Raw genomic sequence first — 20,990 nt, forward strand, 5'->3', positions numbered from 1 at the left:
GTTAAAGGCTCAAGTGTCCTTAATGTCAAAGGGCAAGAAAATATTGGAAACACATTTTTAATGTAGTAAATTTGACGCCAGAGTTGTTCTACTCTGATGTAGGTGTTCCTAATAATTTGGCCAGAGAATGCATGAGAGATAGAAAGCGACTGTGAGAGAAGGAGAGAGGAGATGAAAATGAGATCTGTTTAGTTATATGATATATTACATAATCAAATCAGAAACACAGAAACACTGTCAAGGCTACATACTAGAGGCCAGTATGCTTGAAAATGAAAACCAGTTAAAAGAACAGCAAGTAAACTGAGAGCAATGTAGGTTTATTTTATACAGGAAAACATATAATATGAAGACTATTAGCTGTGCTTACTCTCTATCAAGCTCTGACATTTAAAGGTAAGAGCTGGCTCTTCTCTTTCCACCCAGTAGGACTTTGCCATATCATACCACACTAGATAATACCAGCCTAAATCTGTACACGATATAAAAGTGTCATATTGTGATATCAGTCATATAGCAATGCCATGCATTTATCTTCTCAAGGACACACGACACAAGCCCAAAAATGTCTGAAAGTGAGAGCAGCATGTCAGCTGCTGCTGCTGATTAATACCTAAAGAGGGAGTCGCTTTAACAGGAAGGAAGTGGTTTGGTTACCCCCAACAAAGCATAATACTTCGCAAAATGTGCAAGAACATGGTTCCTGTTAAGGTAGCAACAACAATCTTCTTTCATCTGTTGATATGCGAACAGCTGCTTATGTGCGACCCAAAATTAAACAAATAAAATGACTGAGCATCGCTGGAGCACTCACTAGTTACACTCCATATGGTGGATGTAAATCACAGATGCAGTTACATGGCGAAAAATGAGTTCTGTAAATAAAAAGCTATAGGCAACAGTATTAGGCTGTTATTTATGGTAGCCCTGAGAGGCCAAACGGACTGCAATTTAAGAAAAAAACCAGCAATAACAAAAAATGCTGCAAAAGCACACAAAACACAACGGTATTAGGAAAAATTACAGTGGAAATAGGAAAAAACAGATTTCCAAAAACACAAGTGTTTCTGGGGAGACAATAATGCGACGGTCCAATTGCAGGAACCAAAATATGCCAAGAATTGCGCTGGGAGACACTTAAAAGAAGTGGAGGATCTATTTTGTGTTTTGTGAGGAAAGAAAAGATGAGAGGTAAGTGTGTTAGCTTAACTATTAGCCTAAATATCTGTCATCAGTATTATATGAATCATAAAAAAAAAGACGCCTACCATGTTTTGGGTTTCTCCAACTGGTCCGTCGGGTTATTGTCTCCCCAGAAAAACTTCCTTTGTGTTTTTTCCTATTTCTGTTTTCGTTTTTCCTATTTCCGTTGTGTTTTGTGTGCTTTTGCAGCGTTTTTCTTATTGCTGGTGTTTTCTTAAGTTGCAGTCCATTTGGCCTCTCAAGGCCACTATAGTTATTGTATAATTTCATTTAAAAGTCCCTGGGATAACATTCCCTAGGCTACTTTGTGCTTACATTTGACTTATGTTCTGTCACTACTACTATATTGTAATGCTTCTTCTACTGTTGGCAACTTTTTTTGTAATATCTTCATATATGTTATTGGAAATTTTCTTGAAATGTTATGATATCATTTTGAGGCTCTATTGCCCACTCCTACCATCCAGATTTACACAGTAGGTCAAACCTTCAGTTCACAAACTTCTCTAATGCGTAGACCAACTATTATTATAGTCTGGCAATAAAAACATATTTTATACAAAACAATATGATTGCAAGCGTGTTCTTTATTTGACATCCTGTTTCTCTCAGATAAACGGAAACAATCCATACACAATAGGCGCAACAGATTCACGGTAAATTAGAAAAGCTAATCTAACCACTGTTGGAATCACACAGAAGCGCACACAGAGGCGCACACACCACACTGTATAAACCTGTTTTCAATTAGCTGCTTGAAGGACAGCACGAGGGCAGAGGTAATGTTGGATTAGCGTTTTCATGCTAGAGAGAGGAGTGAGACACACAGAGTCATTCTACCAAAACACTCCCATAGCAAGCCTGCAAAGCTAAAGTGAGCCTTTGATATGGACGTGATTTTTATAGACAGTTTGGTTTGTCACAGAATGAGAAGCTCTGTCTACAAACTAATTAAAGGACCACATGTCACTGAACTCTGCTTTTAATTTAGAGGCTCAGACATTTACTTCAGACACTGAGCAGCTTATAAAAAACATAAATAAATAAAGACCTTTAGACCATTATATGTTACTGGTCACCTTTTTCCCTTACAACAATAGAGATCCATCAAAGTTAAAAAATTATCAAACTGAAAAAGTTAGTGTAATTGCCCCAACTTTTATGTCCTTTTGTTATTCAAGATTTTAAAATTGTGATTTTTATTAAAGCTTTTCTCTCTTTAGGTTTTATGATTTTCTTGTAGAAACTGACTGGTGGCACTCGCAGGGATCATTCCATCATTTTGATCCACAAAACCCACAATTTTTATGTGTCTGCACACAGAGCCTGACAGAGCCCACTTCTGTAGACCACCTTTGTGAGATCCATCTCCAAACAGAGTTTTAGGTTCTGTTGATAGCTACAGCGAAGAAAGCCTAGGTAGTCTGAACTTCATTTGTAGTATACTCTTCTGGCCTTTTGTGTAGCATTTTGGATTTCTTCCCTTAGGGTGGATTTTGAATGGGCTCTGTTATTTTGTTTTACTTTATCTCCCAACTAAAGGCGTGTTTTCAGTTTATTCCATTTGTCTCTCAAGTCCGCACTGAGTCCTCAGCCTGTAACTTATGACATACAGTCAGTGCACTTAAAAAGTTAGTGAGTCTACCAGCGCAGAGCAAGTCTACAAGACTGAACTTGGCTAAATAAAAAGTGTGTTAATCAAGAATATAACATTATCTGTCCATGTGAAAATGTCTGTTGTTGCCATCTATGTTGAGGGTGTGCATGACCCAAATGCAGGGCGCGCAGACAAAACAGTGTAATGTAAAATCTGACCTTTTGAGTCAGGAGACAAAGTCTATGAAAATAACCCAAACATAACAAAATTCAACAGCTTTAAATAGCAAAACAAATGCAAGGGACACAGACACTCTGATTGGGGATATATAAATATACATTGCTATACAAGAGGTAATTAGGGATGGTGAAAAAGCCTGTGGTAAAAGGATGCAGCTAAACCTAAGAAAATGACAAAGGAAGTAAAGTGAGATAAAAATCCAACAGCTACCAAAATAAAACATGAAGTAAGCCACAACTGAACTAAGAAACAGAGACAAGACTGATGGAGGGACAGGAAGTGAACAGAGGGAAGAACTAAGAACTGGAGACTCAACAAAGAAAAAAGAAATCATAAAACATACTCAAAGCAAAATGAACTATAAACTCACAGAAAATTCAAAACCATGGCTCCATAACCCAGGCATCATTACAGCCTAGTAAAGAAATTCCACTTGTTTTCACTGAATTCGTTTCTCCTTTTGTCCTGGACTTCCCATGGAACTGAAAAACAATCCTAATAAATATAAAACGTGGCAGCAGTCACCTCTTAGACTGCTGACCCAGCAAGAATTTTATGTCAGCTATGCCGGCAGACAGGCGGCTTCTTTTCTCTGTCTACCTACAACCGCTCCCTCCCTCTCTCAATTCATCTCTTGTTGTGCGACCCCTGACTAGAGACTTTACTGGAGATTTTAATAATTAAAATGAATTAAACCAATAATTCACTTTAATGCGCTGTTGTGAGTAATGTTTCTGAACAATGGGACACACGATTCTCGTAAATCCCACCGATTCCTGCTGCAGCATTTGAGCACAGAAATGCTTTACATTCCCTGCTGTCAATCTACGTGTTTGTTGTCTCCCTCACTTTGCTGAAGAGCGCGAGCATGTTGGAGGAGAATTCTCATTTGGCCTGCATTCAATCATCTCCTATTGTAAGACCCAATGAAAGCTCCACTGATGCTAAAACATGAAGCTATGGCTCTGTTTTGTGGTGCAAGCAGCAAAGCAGATCAAATTCTCAGGCAAAGAAGAAATGCAGAGTTTGTCTCCCTGCAAACCCTTATGTCCCAGAATTAAGTTTGTTTAAACATAGTGATGTTAAAATGTCACGTGCGACGGCTTATTATCGCTTGTGTCCTGCTTTAAACCTTCTCTTCATCATTCTGCTCTTTAAATCTAGTCTCTTCATTTCTTCATCTTTATTCCCAATTTTCATTTTCTTGATTATGTCTCCATTCAGCTCCTCCCCCCATCTCCTTCTCTAGCAGGCGTTAGTCTAAATGAGGGTGATTTATTATCGCGTTTCTCCTTTCCTACTGAAGCACCATTACTGCAGACGCCTCGCCAGAAACACACAGGCTCACTAGGATTTTACAATTCCCAGCGCACATACTAATTCATATACAGAATACAGAATGAGATCATGTAAAGAAGTTCCTACACATCTACACAGAGCTTCAAAATACGCCGTTTGCACACAATGATGTGCAAGTATGCATGCTGGCTGACACACTCTTATAGCCCAAACCCTTTGCACACACAACAAGGCACACTCACACACAAATATACTCAAAAGTGTATCTAAATGCAAATTACAAAACAGACAAAAAGTAGCCTGAAGGGAATGTATGTGGTAAACACTTTTAAAGGATTTAAATTTTGGACACCCAGGATTAGCATTACCAATTTAGCATCTGACCCAATGTCAAGTACGTTATTATCTTAAGCAATGTCCACATTTTCTTTCCTGAATTTTATGATATCACTATGAAGTGGTAAAATAAAATGTGCATCTGAACCAAAATGTTTTTATAACATTACAGGGATCTTTATCTCTGACCACCAAAATCTAATCCGTTCATGGTTGAGTCGAAGTGAACGTTTGTGAACAGTTTCTAGAATTTCCTTTGTTCAGGCAGCTTTCAAAGGACTGAGATGTGCATACACATGAATGGGGAAACAACAAATGTGACGCAGGCACATAAAAAGCAAAACACCTTCCTGCTTTCATGCTGGCTAAGTTGAAATCAAAGAACATTTTTTTAAGTGGAGCACGGTCAAAAAAGCTACATGAAACGATGAAACTATGAAATGATGTGTAAAATTGAAGTAGCGGATGAAAAAAGTGATGCAAACTGCCCTGAACACCATGTTTCAACAGTTTATTGAACATAAAGATGGTGTATAAATGTACATATGATGTGAAATATCTGATTTTTTTTTCAGTCTCACAATAGTGAAGAATTCTTCCAAAGACTCCTGGATCGTTATCCAGATCAACTCAAAAACATTAATGACTTCTTCTTTGACCCTGCGATAGACTGGCGACCTGTCCAGGGTTTACCCCGCCTCTCGCCCTAATACAGCTGCGATAGGCTCCAGCCCACCCTGATAAGGATGAGCAGAAGAGAATAGATGGCTGGACGGACTTCTAGGTTGAGCCAAGCCCCCACATGTGCTGGAATCTTCATGCATAACTTTCTGCACAATCCTGCTAACAGACAGACAAACCTAAACCTCATAACCTAAAAAAAAATGAACGCCCTTTTATTTTCTGAGAAAATGAAATTTAGCAAAAGAGAAATGCTCTTTCAAATCTGAACTCTTTGACTGTAATTCCCACAAAGACATACCAGAATACATAAAAGCCTGCAAACCTAATTTATTCTGACCGGTAGAACATGATAACGAAACAATTCAAGAGAGTGTACAAAGTCATTTCCATCTATCACTCCATCTCTCTGTATCTGATTCTAGTCGTGGGTTGAATAAAAAAAAAAAGTAAAAGCAGATGGGATAACAGCAAGATAGAAGAGCGGATGAATATGAAGCAGACAAAGTGTGAGAACGGCAGGAGAGATAATAGGGGCGAAGTAAGGGGAGAGTAAGTGTGAAAGAAAATGAATGAGAATGAAAGAGTGAAGAGGGACTGGGGGTGTATGACATAGAGTCCCCGGAGTCCTAATTATCACTGTATGAATTATTACATCTGTATAACACGTTCATGTTAACACACACATGCACACACACACACACACCTCTGGATTTCCCCTGGAGTCTCAGCACCACTGCCTCTCTCCACACACCTCTAGACCACTGTTCACCTAAGGCGATTTCTCCCTCCTACCATCCTCCTTTTTTTGTGAAGTTGTGCTTCTTCCCTTCCTGTATCCTCCTAAAACATTTTCTTTTATCTCTATTTTCCACTTGAATCTTGAATCTTGCTTGGTGCTAACTTAATGCTTGATATCAACATGTTTTGCTTCCCTCTTGTCTCCTTAGTAAGAGTGTTTTTTTGGCATGCAAAAAACTAATTGCACAACGTGTTTTTGCAATTTTAGAAGACACAACCATCAGAAACTAGCATTCTAATATTTGAGTAGAAATAAACACATAAAGAAATTTGCTACTGTGGCGGGGTGTGGTCTGTGGTGCCACTGCAGGGGAGACGGACGCACCTGAGTGGCATCGGCAACCACGCCTCGCCTGCTTAAAGTTTGGGCTAACTCCTGTCATGATTGTTGTTGTTGGTGTGTTCGGCTGGTGGCTGAAAAGCTCCAGCCATGTGGAAACGACAACCGTTGATGAAAGCGAGTCAATAAAGATGCTGAAAAGCATGAACTTGTCATCGGGTCTGCCGTGGTTTGTTTACAGCTACCGTTTGTCTTTGCAAATATGGACTAAATAAATAAATATTCTTCTTATTTACAATCTCTTTGTTTGGGAATGGCAATGCTTTGAAAAACATAAAGTATAATGTTGTCATCTGTCTACAAACTGGACTGCAAACTGAATTTCTAATATACTTTACGTTTAAACTCGGCTGGTGATCAGACCAAAAGTGCAAAACATAAATGTAAATCCACCATGAGATGCTGTGAGGCCAAATCACTCGAACCAACGTCAGATAAAATATGTGTGAGCTGGGTTCTTTGAGCTGCAGACAGTGAGAAAATCTAAACAGAAGTAGCCTCGATAGAGACACACGATAAACATGGATGTAATCATATCAGCTAGGACGCATCTCAAAACCAAGTGTGAATAGGGTCTCTGTGCTCGGGTCAGACTGAGATATGATCAACAAATATTCCAGAAACTGAGTGGTAAGGATTTTAAAGTAATTGAATTTCTTTTAACATCACTCAGTGTGTTTGGTTCCTATCTCTCCTTCTCTCCTTAGCATGCATGTATCCCACTCAGGAGGCATGTGTCACAGCTGAAAAATGTCCTTTTAGAGCATATTAAGCCCTGACAGCAAAAATCTCTATAAAAAAGTACATTTTTAACAGTATCTACATCCCAGTCATAACATTTTTTGTGTTTGCTAGACAGTCAGTCATATATTTATTATAATGGAGGAGAAAACTTTTAGTTTAAATTGTCCTTAGCTCTTTCTGAAGTACAAGAACAAACATTTCACGTAAGTTACGGATGTTAAGTCAAACCTGCAAAATGACCAGTGTAAATGTACCGAACTCCTGCCTAATCTGTCAGACTCACATATAGAGACTAGCCATCTTGCCTGTCATCATTTGATCATATAATGATATAGTTCTGCTGTTTCCATGGTGATATTTGCAATGCACTTGTGGGAAGAATCGGTCCAGATAGTCCAAGATACACACACGCACAGACACATACGTTCCCACCGCCAAAATACACACATCTATAGGTGTTTTACCTGATATGGATAGAGTGTGACTCCTCCATTCGTTCTGTTCAGGTGCTGATGTGCCTGCAGAGCTGCCGTGCTCAGTACTGCTCCAGTCCCATTATTACTGCTGCTACCACCATTATTTCCAGGGCTGTTTACTCCAGTCACTGGCTGCTGCTGCCCACCAGATGTCTTTCCTGAACTAGGGGACCCGTTTCTTCTGTCCACTCCACCTCCGAGGCCCAGAGAGCTGGGCTTGGACCCCAGTCTATGCCCTGCACCTTGAGATTGCGGACTGCATGATCCATGGCTAGGGCTTGGTGTTGGGGTCTGGCTGGGAACCGGAGAAGGGGATTGAGAGGATGTGTGGGCAGGCTGAGAAGCAGCAGCAGCAGCAGCTGAGGGGGAGGAAGAGGAAGGGAGAAAGGGAGGCCATTCACGTGACAGAGGCCCTCCTGGTGCTCCTGATGACGGACCCGGAGGTGCTTGAGACCCATATCGTCCACTCAGGGCTGGAGGGGAAGAGGCTGGAGATAAATCCCACTGGTCGAGAGTCAGAACCATCCGCACAGCTTCCTGTTTGAGCTGAGTAAGGTGGGTGGCGCAGACATCACATCGACTGTCACGCTCGTTCCACGCCCGGCGAGAACTGTTGGGCACCTGAAGTTTATCGTGGAGAAGGAGCGAGAATGAGGGATCCTGGAAGGAGGGAGAGAAAAACAAAAGGAAACATTTAGACTCATGACTGAAGGTTTGAATGAAAGCAAAATGAACAAGAACAGCTGGGAGTGAGATATGTTAAGAAAACCTTTAAGATAACGAAGGATAAGACAGGAGGAAATCATAGCCATGTTGAACAAGTCTTTACTATGAATATTTATAGAAAAACCAAGAAGCATGTTATTCAGCCTCAGGGAAGGAGTGTAGTAAGACAGACACACCAAGTGAACAAACAAGTACACACAAAAACACAGACAGACACACACTATGTCCTCGGGGTCTAAAGGATAAAAGTATGACAGAAGCTAGCAGCAAAACGTTGTCTCATACAGGAATGAAAGCAACTGACCTTATACGATCCCCCCCACCCTCCCTTTTTCTTTCTTTTACTGAATTTTGCTAGTTCAGTCTGATGTGTATGTTGTAAGTGAAATGCATAATGTGACTTTGCACCTTTGAATCATCTGTTAGCATATTTGCTTAATAAACAAGCAGCCTCTTATTATTACATAAAGTTAGGTGTTTGATTATTAATTTCTATCAATTAGGAATAACTTAATTTATTGCTAAATTTTAAAAACAACCACTTTTCTATTCATTAAGGTTTAGTTAACCATCAGTTTTAGCAATAAGAAAAACAATAAAAAATAAAATTGTGACTGTTTCTTTTATATTTATGTCTCATAATAGAGTTGAATGAATGTATTTATTGCACACTAGATGGAATAGCATTTAAATTAATACAATTTCAAACAAATAAAACCCACTTTTTTTTTCCAGTGGTTTTTTCCACTGCCACCAGCTCTTTACCTTCTTTTTTTTTTGACATATTTCATCTGTTTTATGCCATATAATGGATAAACCATAACATTAAATGGTAATTGTCTAGAGATACAATGAAGATTTGTATACAGATTATATGTATACAATCGGAAATAAAAATAGCGGGATCCAAACATTATATTTTCAGTGGGAAAATGAGACTACAACCCAGAACAAAGTTCATCTGTGATTTTTAACAACAACAACAAACAAAAAAAAAAACAGATCAGGGGTAATATTAATTGTATTTAAAGTATGATCATATACATTAAAAAAGTAAGCACACCATGGGAGGATCAACACATCAATCTTTGGTCATTTAGCAGCAGACCGGCAGAAAATAACTATATCTCCTGAATCAAATACCCAAAACTCCAATCAGTACACATGCTGTTGAAAAAGGCAAACTATACTGTATATGTATGCAAAGCATCTTCAGTTTTGACACTACACTTCTTACTATACATAAATAACCTTTTCATTAAGTAACTTTATTTCATTAAGAAGGCACAGTAGATGTTAGTAGATTCTGTAGGCAAAAACATACATGCACATAGCTTAACACCACACAGTGGGGGTGTAGGGGTGTCCACACAGGAAGAGATTCACTTGTCACACTTAAGCCCATTGGCATGAAACTTTTAAGTCACTGGATGTCACTCACTATACAGTGTATCTGGTTGCCACATTACTACAAATCACTTCCTGTTGGGATACCATTTAAGAGTGCTCCTCTAAAGATAGTCCTCTTAACACCTTTATACTAAAGTAGCTTCTATAGAAAAACAGTGCTCCTTTTCTCTATACTTTGTTCAACCTGTTCACCCAAACAAAAAGCCTTACTTTTAACATCATGATTGATATGATTCTGTAATAAGTATACAGATAAATAGATAAATCAGCTCTTTAGGTAAGTTAACCTGACACAGACACCACATATGAAAAATGTCAGCATTAAAGGCACTGAGGTGTAAAAACAGTGTGTTGTGCCTTTTTTGGTTAGAAAAAAAATGTGAAGAAAAAGAGACTCATACTATAGGTTGAGTCAATACTTACATATTTATATTGCGCACAATGTAAACCAACAGTTAAACATGAGCAATGGAAGAAAAAACCAAAGTAACACGGGTCAGTTTGTTTATTTTTCTCTTTTATATCCTTTATATCTCTCTTTTTAAACTTTTTTCCGGTTACTCTTTCTGGATGCGTGTGTGAGAACAATTATTGTGTGCAGAATCACGATATTCATCCAATCTCTGTGGACTTATCTGTGCATTTGTGCATAGATATTTGTATATTAAAAGGTGCGTGTTGAGCCTGTATATGTTTTTCCAGACTAATTGGAACCACTTGGATAGAGCAAAGCCACTTTAAATCTCCTGCCATGACTCTTTGGACTCAATATCAAAGTTAACAAGCACACGCACACCCTGATACAGATCTGCATCTAAACCTCATTTGACCCTGGTGAAATTTTTTTTTTTTTAGGTTTTCCATAAAGCATTAAGGTCTTTATCTTGCAAAGGTCATTAAATAGAAATGGCTTTTCCTCATAAAATTTAGCTTTGCTTAGGACCCTTGAGACTTATGGTAGGATTCAAATGACTGTGATTTTGTGAGCTTATTATTCACCCAAATGCAGGTGTGGTGTGCATGTCTGCTTCAGAGCTCTGTAATTCAATTAAACACCTGTGGTAGATGGTGCTACAAAGTGCAACCTTCCTGCTTTCAACTAGCCCACCTCTTGTGTAACAGGATGCGCATCCTCGTTCCCTTTTCTGCCTAAGTGATAGTTACAGACTGAGTGCATGGTTAAATGTAAAAACCATCTCATGGCATTTTAACTTAGAAAAGATTGAATAAGAACCGAGAGCATCACTTCTCTGCTATTTTATGTGCCTCGGGATGTACTCTACCATGCACCCTAGCATGAATCTTTTCTAAAGGATGCTATTACCAAGCACTGCAGCATCTCAGAGCCATTGCTTTCAAATCTCGTTTTTGGTAAAGATTCATACAGCTGTTTAAATAACCCAAGACACAGTAATGTATGCGCAAACACTTCAGTCTCAACAGCTGGGACCTTTGTCTGAACATCACAGTACATCATGCCAAGAAGATGTGTATGCACAGTATTTACCAAAGAGATGAGGGGGCATTCTTTGTTTACTGAAGTTTAATCAATACACGAGTTGTGGAAATGCAGAATTTCTATGTCCATGTGTATATGTGCATCCAATCAATATTCATGCGATGGATATCTCTTAGCAGATTTAGACATTAAGATTGAGACAGATGATTGACAGAGAAGAGATAAAAACATGCAGAACAACCCTTCTGGATCTATCAAGCCGCTCAATACATCATACTGGTGTTATTAACAGTTAATGGGCTGTTTATCACATTACTGACAAATAATACTGCTTTAACACAAAGGCTTCCCAACTGTATATCTGTGTGTGTGTGGTCAGCTTCTTTGGTGGCTCTTATTATGCTAATAACATAATAGGAGACTATTAGAAAAAGGAAAAAAAATAAAATAAATGTAACATCCTGTCTGCCACACCTAATAAGCCTCTCTCAATGACAAGCTTGTAGCTTTACAATCAATACACTGTATGTATGTATGTGTGTGTATGTGTGTGTGTGTGTTCATTTTAAAGTAAAACGTACCCTCTCAATGTGAGAACTGCCTGCTTGACTATGTCAACAAACCACTAGACCACAAGATACACACACACACACGCGGCATGAGTTCAAATCCTGCTGAGTATGTGAGCGTGTGCATGTGTGTTTATGGATAAAGGGTAACTTGTTCTTGTGAAAACTAAGCAGCATAATGAACAGAACATGCTGTTAAACATACACACACATGCAGTAATAGCATTATACAAACATACTCCTGCCTGACGTGAGACAATAATAGCACACTTCAAGCGGCAATAAATAGACTACTGGAGTGAGACTGTAAGGAGAAAGTTGAGGTGAAGCCTAACAGTAAATACAACTTCTTCTTGTTAGCTGCTTCCTATAGGGATTGCCACAGCAGCTCTATCCCTTCTGAAGTATCCTCTTCCATCACATAAACCCTCTGCATGTCCTCCTTCACTACATCCGTGAATCCTCTCTGTGGTCTTCCTCTTTTCCTCCTGCCGGGCAGCTCCATATTCAACATCCTTTGCCTGGTATATTCGCCAAATCAAACATGTAAATCATCAATGAGATTTATAAATACAGGTTGACAGTTTTAATTTTCTTTTTCTTTGCATGGGAAGTGCTTTGACTGAAGGGGGAAAGCATTAATAATGATTAATAGTCATAAAAATGATAACATTAGGTATTCTTAATGTAGTGACTTATGGTTTCAAATTACATTACTTTTATTAATGCTTATGTAAGAACCCTAAATTCTCCCTGTGCAGCTCAAATTTTCACTCTAGACAGAGTCTATTTCTCTTCGTCCCTGAGATCATCACCAAAAGGACTTTTTGGTAAATGGAAGAAAACTGCTGTACTCTCAAACTTATTGTAGATGTCCAAGAAAAGTGTAATGCCATGTCAATGTCAAATAGCGTTGGCCACTGAGTTAATCAGCACAAAGCAATAAAAGAAAACAAAGAATGACAAACTCAAAATGAAAAGGAGAGAATTGTCGAGCATTTAAACACATTTAAGTAAAAACATGCGTGAAATGGGATAGGGATGACTCTAGAATGGAAATTCTCATTTCTTATATATGTTATAAGTAATATCTTCCCATTACAGCCTTTACATAAACATTCTAATTATTGTGACTAGACCAGACTGTTCATGTTAGTTATAAAATATGATTGAGGGAGACATAAAATAAACCACTGTGAACAAATTGTGAAGCATTCTTCTCATCGGTGCCAAAACAATAACCCTGCTTTCCGCTTTTCCTGTTTGTACTGAATTGGAAAAGTCCTATCTTTGCCAAAAATTGGCAAAAAGGGAACATTTAATCTCTTTTGGCATCTTTTGACCCTTCTCTATCACCCTGTCACACATGCACACACTTAACTGTGAGAGCACAGCAGACAGGCGACTAAAGCAGCATTAAAGTGGTCCTTGAGATGAGGGTCTTGTTTTTCCCAATTAGCTAAGATTTGAGAAGCAGCCAAGCTGCCTGACTGAAAAAAAGGAGAGCTGTGGTTTCCAAGGGGAAAGATGGGGAGGGGGGATGAAAAAACAGGCAGCTTTTGCAAACGCTGACCATGAACACAACACCTTGTACACACAAAATGCAAATATACTTTCTGTGCCTGCTCGATGACCCCATTTCTGCAATTTTCCCCCTACTAATACTGCATTTTTTTTGTTATATTCAGCTCATCTTTCATTAGAACAGCATAACTTTGAGCTGAGTTAAGTATCTTACCAGACAAGGTAGGCTCTATTCAAAGGAAATTTTGAATTCCACCAATATGAAACACTCTGCAGATTAACAGAGATTTTTAGTGTTTTGCACAGTTTGATAATAACTTCTCGCTGTGAACTGTCATATTCTCTGCTCTCCTCACTTCCCCTCCTTCTTTCATCACACCTATTCATCTCTTCAACCCATCTCTTCACCTCTGACTTCATCAGTATTCTGTGAGTGACTCAATCACTCGCAGCATCACAGATAGTCTATATGTGTGTGCGAGTGTGATTCATTTCCTCCTACATGGGAGACAAACGCATCCTCGGCTCTACGCTGCAAAGATGGAGTGACAGAATAAGGGAAAAGCAGAGAGAGATGGCGATTGAGTCCATCGTAACTGAAAAGTGACCTCAGCAACTCTTAGTGGCTGACAGTCAGTGTGTTTGACTGTGTGCGTTTATATGTGTGTGTGTGGGTGGATGAGTGCAGACTGGACACAGAAGGATGCTATTACTGAGATTTGATGAAAAGAGACAGCTCGCCCTCACTGTTTGTGTGTGTGTGTGTCTGTGAGTGTGCAGGAGGTAAAGGATTCAGGAAAATAGGCTGTCAAGCTCAACAAGACACATCCCTTTCATAAGCACACACACACACACACAAATACATGGAAAAATACTCTTTCCACCACTGACTATGAGACAACACTTTGACCCACCTCCTTTACTGTATTCCTATTTTCTGTCTGTAACTGATTCCACGTCTATATTTAGCATCAGTTCATAGCATCATATCACATTCAAAACTAAGAAAACAGAAAAGGTGGGAAGAGAAGACAGACAGAAAACTGACTGACGTGTATTATATGTGTAGTCTTCATTGTTGTTTGCCAGTTTATTCTGGAGAATGTATGTGATCAGTTCCATATGAGTGACAAAGCAGAATAAATCTTTCCTTCCCATGCCTTCACTCATCCCTCTGCTCATCCATTTCTCCACTATTTGCTCCTGTATTTACCCTATCACAGACACACAGGCACTTCTCAGCAGGTCAGGAATCAGTGAATTCATGCAGAAGAGATGCAGACGGTCTCTTGCACCTGCTCTGACAACAAGCGAGCATACACATTATATAAGCTCATATACTTCTATGTAAGCACACACTCAAATAATGTAAACTAGCAAAGACATGGAGCAGATAAGAGACTGATAAAAATATTATAAATTTCAACTCTGTTGGCAGCCCATAATCGCAGTTATGATGGAGACTGTGTGCATGTGTGTGAATGATTGAGTCTGACGTCTTCGCAGGATGAAGGTCAATAACACACAGGTTATAAATGACATCACACACATCAAACCCATGGATAGGCACATATACGGTATATTTACCCAATGTTGCAGTGACCAAGGTCAAGCACAGGTCTCACACACCATTATGTCTAAAACATATACCATCTTTTTTCTCTCTTGTACATATACATACACTCTCCGGACACTTGTTCAACTACTCATTAATGCAAGTATGTAAACAGCCAGTAACATGGTGAGAACTTATTGCATTTAGGCAGATTAGGTAAATATGATCTGCTGAAGTTCAAATTGAGCATCTTAATGGGGAAGAAAGGTTATTTGAGTGACTTTGAATGTGCTAGTTGGGCTGGGCTGAGTATTTCAGAAATTGCTGATGCGCCGAGTGGGTTTCTGCACAACCATGTCTGGGGTTTACAGAAAACGGTCCAATAACGAGACAATATCCAGCAAGTGGCAGTCTCTGAGGACTGTTTCCAGCACCTTGTTGAATCTATGCTACGAAGAATTAAGGCAGTCCTGAAGGTAACGAAGGTAAAAAGGTAAAGTATACCTTAAAAAAGTGTGCACTGTGTATGTTTGTGTTACATACACAAAGGTATCACACTCCAAAATTATACAGTTGAATAGTAGTTCAAATTCATAGCTTCACTGTAAGGAGAAAAAAAAATCATTTATAAAAACAACAACAAAGAAGCTGAACCAAAGCTGCTGAAACTGTAGTTTTTACCTAACTTATACCAAGAAACATTAAAGAATCAATCAGTGGTCAATGTAAATGTCAGTATGGATCATCATCATGGACCAAAACGCAAGATGCAAAACATACAAGTGGAAGAAAATCCCCAAATTTCAGAAATATCAAGTGGGGACAGGAGAAAAAGACAACTTCCAAAAAGCAGATTAAATCCAAATTTAAGAGAACCAAACAAGACACAAGTGAAAACCAAACAAACCAACAAACAAAAACAAAGAGGAGTGGAAGTCCATTTGAGAAAATCACTGCGAAAATCACTGGAAATGACTAAAAACCAGAACTTAAACAGATAATGGAACACAAGGAAAAGTAAAAAAGAAAAAGTAACGGATAGAAAATGATAGAAACAGAAATTCTAAATCAAGACAAAGAAAATATTATTAATGTCAATAATTAATTTAACTATATGTGATATTGGATTGTATTAATCCTAAAAAAATATACCGCTTAAACGATTATGACACCACTGAGACTTAACTATAAATGTGAGAAGAAAATACACGGGTAAAGTAACAAGAATATTTGTGCAGGGAATACTTCATGATGACAAATAGAGCCTGCGTAAAGAATCCATAAAAAACCACACCAACAATTCAGTGCAGATAGATAAAAACATTGAAATGCACTACACTTAATAAAAGCTACATTAACTCCTTGTGTTTAAAAGCTACCTAAGTGGAAGATTAGTGTTTTTGTAGCACACATCAGAAATAACCCTTAGCAGAAGTTGTTCTTTAATAGCATGTTCGCAAGTGCCAGAATATTAAGCAAACCAACCGCTGCCTGCACAGACTTTTCTCTTTCTTTGTTTCCCCTCTGTGACAAATAACTAAAGAACCCCGGAAGGTTTCCTCTTTCTCGCTCATTTATTACCTCCAGCCCCTCTTCCTCCTCTCTTTCCCTCTCTGAAGTATGTCTCCTTTAATCACCTTTTTAATTGGTCATTCCCTCAGATGATCCAATAATGGTAGTAGGAGTTAGATTGGTTAGGACATAACTGTGACCTATTACACTAACACACAAATGCGTACCAGCACATGTGCATAAATCCTGTGAAGCATTCATTTAAATGAACAGACACACAGTTTGCCTGCACACATTTACACACTCGCTTGTGTTGTTGACACATGTTAATAACAAAGAGAAATGCATTAGAAAGTTTGTGTTGTCACAGCAGTGTGAAAATTAATTAGCATAAGCATGTGCCTACATACTTCTGGTGTAAATTACTTGCTGCAAAATTTTCCTTGATACTTTCGGGGTTTTCTTGTTCATTTTTTTATGTGGATGTTTGTGCTGCCCGACGTTTGATTGTATAATGTTATGGCTTCAAGGCTTCTTACTGTATGACTGACAATTTATACAGTGTTCAATGTCATAAAACATATTCCAGAAGAGTAAAAACTGCAGTGGAAACATAACTTTCAGAGGAAGCAAACACTTTGTAAAACCTTATGTTATGCCAAACTTTCTAAGCAGGTCTTAACAGAATTTCCTCGCAATCCTACATATCCAGTTTTTATGTCTTGGTGACATAAAAAATATTATGTATTAATTTAGAAGATACTTCAAAATAACAGTCCAAAGAAATGCCCAGGTGCATTTAAAGATGGCTGTAGAGTGCCAAGACATGCTTCTAGAGCAATCAACCAACCAATCAAAATTTTAAAACATGCATAAAACATCAAATCAAGTTGATGATACAACATGAAATTTAATTTCTGTGCATTTTTCAGTGGAGCACGTGTATATCAGCGTCACCGCCATCATTAGCCCTTTAGTTAGCCAGACTTGCCGTGAGTAGTCCGTCTCTGAGACAAAGAAAGCAGGGTAGGTTCATTCAAAGAGGACAAACTTTTGATGCTTTTATCTGTTTGTCTTTATGGATTTTTCTTTGAAATCTTACTTTCCTTTGAAATGTTGTGGGCAAAACACTCTCAAGAGACAGACCATGTTGATGACACATTTGTGTCTGCAGCCAGCCATTCATGCAGTCACTCTTCGGGATTGACAACCATAATTAATTGGCTGTCTGCATGCTGCCATGAATTAGCTTAGGTTAAGTGCTCATCAGTTACAAAGTTGTTTTTTTCTTCACCCACAAACATATAATGTCCCAAAATAGCCTTGCTTGACCTGCGTGTGTGTGTGTATGTGTGTGTAATGTCAATCAAAGAGGATGTAAAATACTGGAAACAGATGCTACAGACAGATGAGATCTCTTTCTCTGTCTGTGTCCTTCTCACACGCAAACAGGACAAGTGTTTATGTGAATTAAAAGAGACTTTTTACATTTTTGCTTCATCAATATTTCAGCCCGTGTATCTGTACATCCACTGTTTGTTATGCATGCTGCCTTCTCATTAACAGCCCGAGCTGCAGATCTTGTCCCGGCCTGTACAGAGTTAAGTTTACAGTCGGGCTCCCTGCTAGTGTAAATGAGCTAGCTGGCTGGAAGACAGCCTGGCTTTTTTATTAGCTGCCCATCCACAACAGTGCCCAGTGCTATAAATGAAATAGCTGTTTAAATTGCTGCCTCTTTTTTTTAAATGTGAAAGTTACTCGCTGGTGCCTGTTTTTAAATTATCTGGCTATCGATGGTGCTTCCTGACTGTAAATGAACTGCATATAAACTCTGCAGTCTGTTTTTTTTTTTAAATTAGTCCACCATCTGCACTGTAAATGAGGTATATGCAAAAATAATCTTCTTCACTGTGCTAGCTAGCTACCAATTAGCTAGTTGTTTGCACCTGAATATAGATGAGGGAACATGGCTAGTTAATTTAGGTGAGAATGTATTCTATGTGAATGCCTGTTTCACATTGGATATCTGCAAGCAAGGCAAAATTTCACACCCCGCTCTGTTCACATCAGAAAGAAAGAAACGATTAAACAAACAGAGAACAGGTGTAAACATTGTGGCACACCTCTAGTAGATCTACCACAGAAATGGTGCTCTGTGATAGCTTTAGTCTCCAAACATCTATGTATGGGATGCTCTAAAATAAGCCATCAACCATCAGCCCCAAAAGGATGCCAGGGACGACAGAATTTCCACTTCAATGGGTCAATGCTGTTAGGCAACACAAGGGGATACGTGTACAGCAGCATGAAGGATGTTTTATTGTTCTGACTGATTGGAACTCATCAGAGCTTGACAATAAAATGCCAGGTCTTCACTATCCCTGGTGAGAAATCTCTGATTTTACATTATATTGCTAATATGCTCCATATTAAGATCAAAAGGATCCAAGCCTTATGACGTGCACTACATAGAGACTGCACAACTATACTTTTTTCCAGCTTCAGTCACTAAGAATATAGGACATTTAAAGGATGTGCTTATGCTTCAGGAGCCACACAGCAAATCCTTTTCCGTCTTTTCTCTGTTCTGTTTTCACCCTTTCCAGGCATGGGGTTACACCTTGTCTTGATTAGTTGTAAAAATGTGTCTGACTGAGCACAAAATAAAGTATTCGCTCATAATTGTTTATTCTCCTCTTTTTGTCCTCCACCTAGTTTTTAACTGTCTTTCCCCAAGCTCTTCATCCCATCCTCTTGCTGCCTCTCTTTCCTTTCCCCTCTCTTCTGAATCCCTCTCTTTTGCCCCCTCTCTCTCTCTGTGACAGTGATAAATTGCCCGCCGGGTTGGGTAATCCATCTTGCCGTATCCCACACGTGAATACACACTCTCCGACGCCCTCTCACTCCTCCTCTGCTCCCCTCTTTTCCTCCACTTTTCCTATCCATCCGTTCTTTCCCCCCTAGTATCCTTTCATTCCAAGGTTAGTGAAGCACCGGAGGAGCTGAAGGTAAAGATCTGCCCGATAACCTCCACTTATACCTTTACACAGTATGTGCACACACATGAGAAAAACAGGTAAACACATGTGTTTCGCAGGCAAATGATACAATATATAAAGTCACATCACCAGTGGATGGCATGAGTTTTCCTCTCTAATAGTGTGGCAGAAAGGCAGTATATCAAGTCGTTTATTATGAACAACCAAGACTTTAATTACTATCCTTTTTTAAATAAAATAAAAAATCGCACATGTTGAATGTTAGAAGTGTGATTAGCAGGTCTTCAGTCAGTATTGTCAATTTTTAGTTACAGAGCTCCAGACTATCACTCAGCTGCCCCTAATTTCAGACGAAGTAAAGTGGTGATAACTAGGGTGTCCTGGTGACCTGATAGTGAGTTCATATGTACCATTTAGCCCAGTTGCAACATCTTTGGTTTCATGTCATTTGTGTCAACCCCTCCCTTTTACCCTCTATTTTTGGTGTTCCTCATCTACAAAAACAGCACAAAAAAGGCCAAATGGAAAATTGCCTACATGACTAATAGTCTGCAGCTGTGCAAGTAGCTCTGTTAAGTTCTTATTAGACACAAGGAATTAAGAGAAACACTAATATCAGGATGAATAAAAATAGACTGATTTTAAGAACCATTTTCAGCTTTTTTCTTTCTTTAGCACAATATATTAGCTCTGAATATAAAGCACATCTAAGGATGTTGTTACAATTTGCAAAGGACTGACACATATGCAGGTTTGACAATCACCTAAGCTGGAGGTTCATGTGTCTGTACTATAATTTTCTGAAACTGATAATCCAACATTAATATGTCTCACTGTCTCTGCTTCTCTTGTATTAATTAACTATTAAACAACTATCTTTGGCACTCTTCAACAACACTGCGAACATCTCCCTGGAGAGGCAGTTTTTGTAGATCTGTTTTCCCTGAGCTGGATATATCCTACAAACTACAAATGATTTTGAGAACACATAAGCCAGCTGCTTTACAGGTTACCCTCAGCAGACATGGGCAATACCTCTATATACCGGTGAAGACATTTCATTGTGGAAAATATATCTAACTAGTGATTATATATTTCACTCAGGACCAACCAACTCATTTGTTAAAATATTTCTGTTTAACAATATGGAAAAACAAGGACACATTTTAAACAGCTAAAATTGTTAGAAATGTTTTTGGTAGAAAAAGCTAACTGCACTTTGAACAACAAATAATGCAGAAAGATTAAGCCAGTTTGTTAGTTTACTCAGCTTTATAATCATATATATCATATACTGTATATCAATCAGCCTGCTAACGCTATTTAATATGCCAAGATTCACGAAAGTCAACTGAGTGTGCTTGCTCTTCTCCAGGCTTCATTCTTGCACAGTAGCACTCATTCATACACTTCTGCAAAGCAAAGCACAGTGCTACACTGTTGCCCAACGAGGTCCTCAAAGGGAACAGCTGGGGCTGGAGAGCTTTGCTCAAGAGCACAGTTGTTACTGAGAGTGGGA

At 38.8% G+C, this 20,990-nt stretch overlaps 1 protein-coding gene and 1 long non-coding RNA gene across 3 annotated transcripts in view; one reads left to right on the plus strand and one right to left on the minus strand.

The window, feature by feature from the left end:
* kif26ba (kinesin family member 26Ba) overlaps positions 1–20,990 on the minus strand; it is a 109,204-nt gene that overhangs the window by 68,536 nt on the left and 19,678 nt on the right. For both annotated transcript variants that reach the window (XM_080884821.1, XM_080884820.1), the window contains exon 3: positions 7,706–8,377. In XM_080884821.1, the coding sequence (XP_080740947.1) occupies positions 7,706–8,377 (672 nt within the window). The remainder of the gene's footprint in view (positions 1–7,705; positions 8,378–20,990) is intronic.
* Positions 1–20,990, plus strand: part of LOC308398278 — a 48,263-nt gene that overhangs the window by 9,713 nt on the left and 17,560 nt on the right. The window lies entirely within an intron of this gene.

This window comes from Rhamphochromis sp. 'chilingali', assembly GCF_963969265.1.
Source record: "Rhamphochromis sp. 'chilingali' genome assembly, chromosome: 6".
In the NCBI taxonomy this organism is placed as follows: domain Eukaryota; kingdom Metazoa; phylum Chordata; class Actinopteri; order Cichliformes; family Cichlidae; genus Rhamphochromis; species Rhamphochromis sp. 'chilingali'.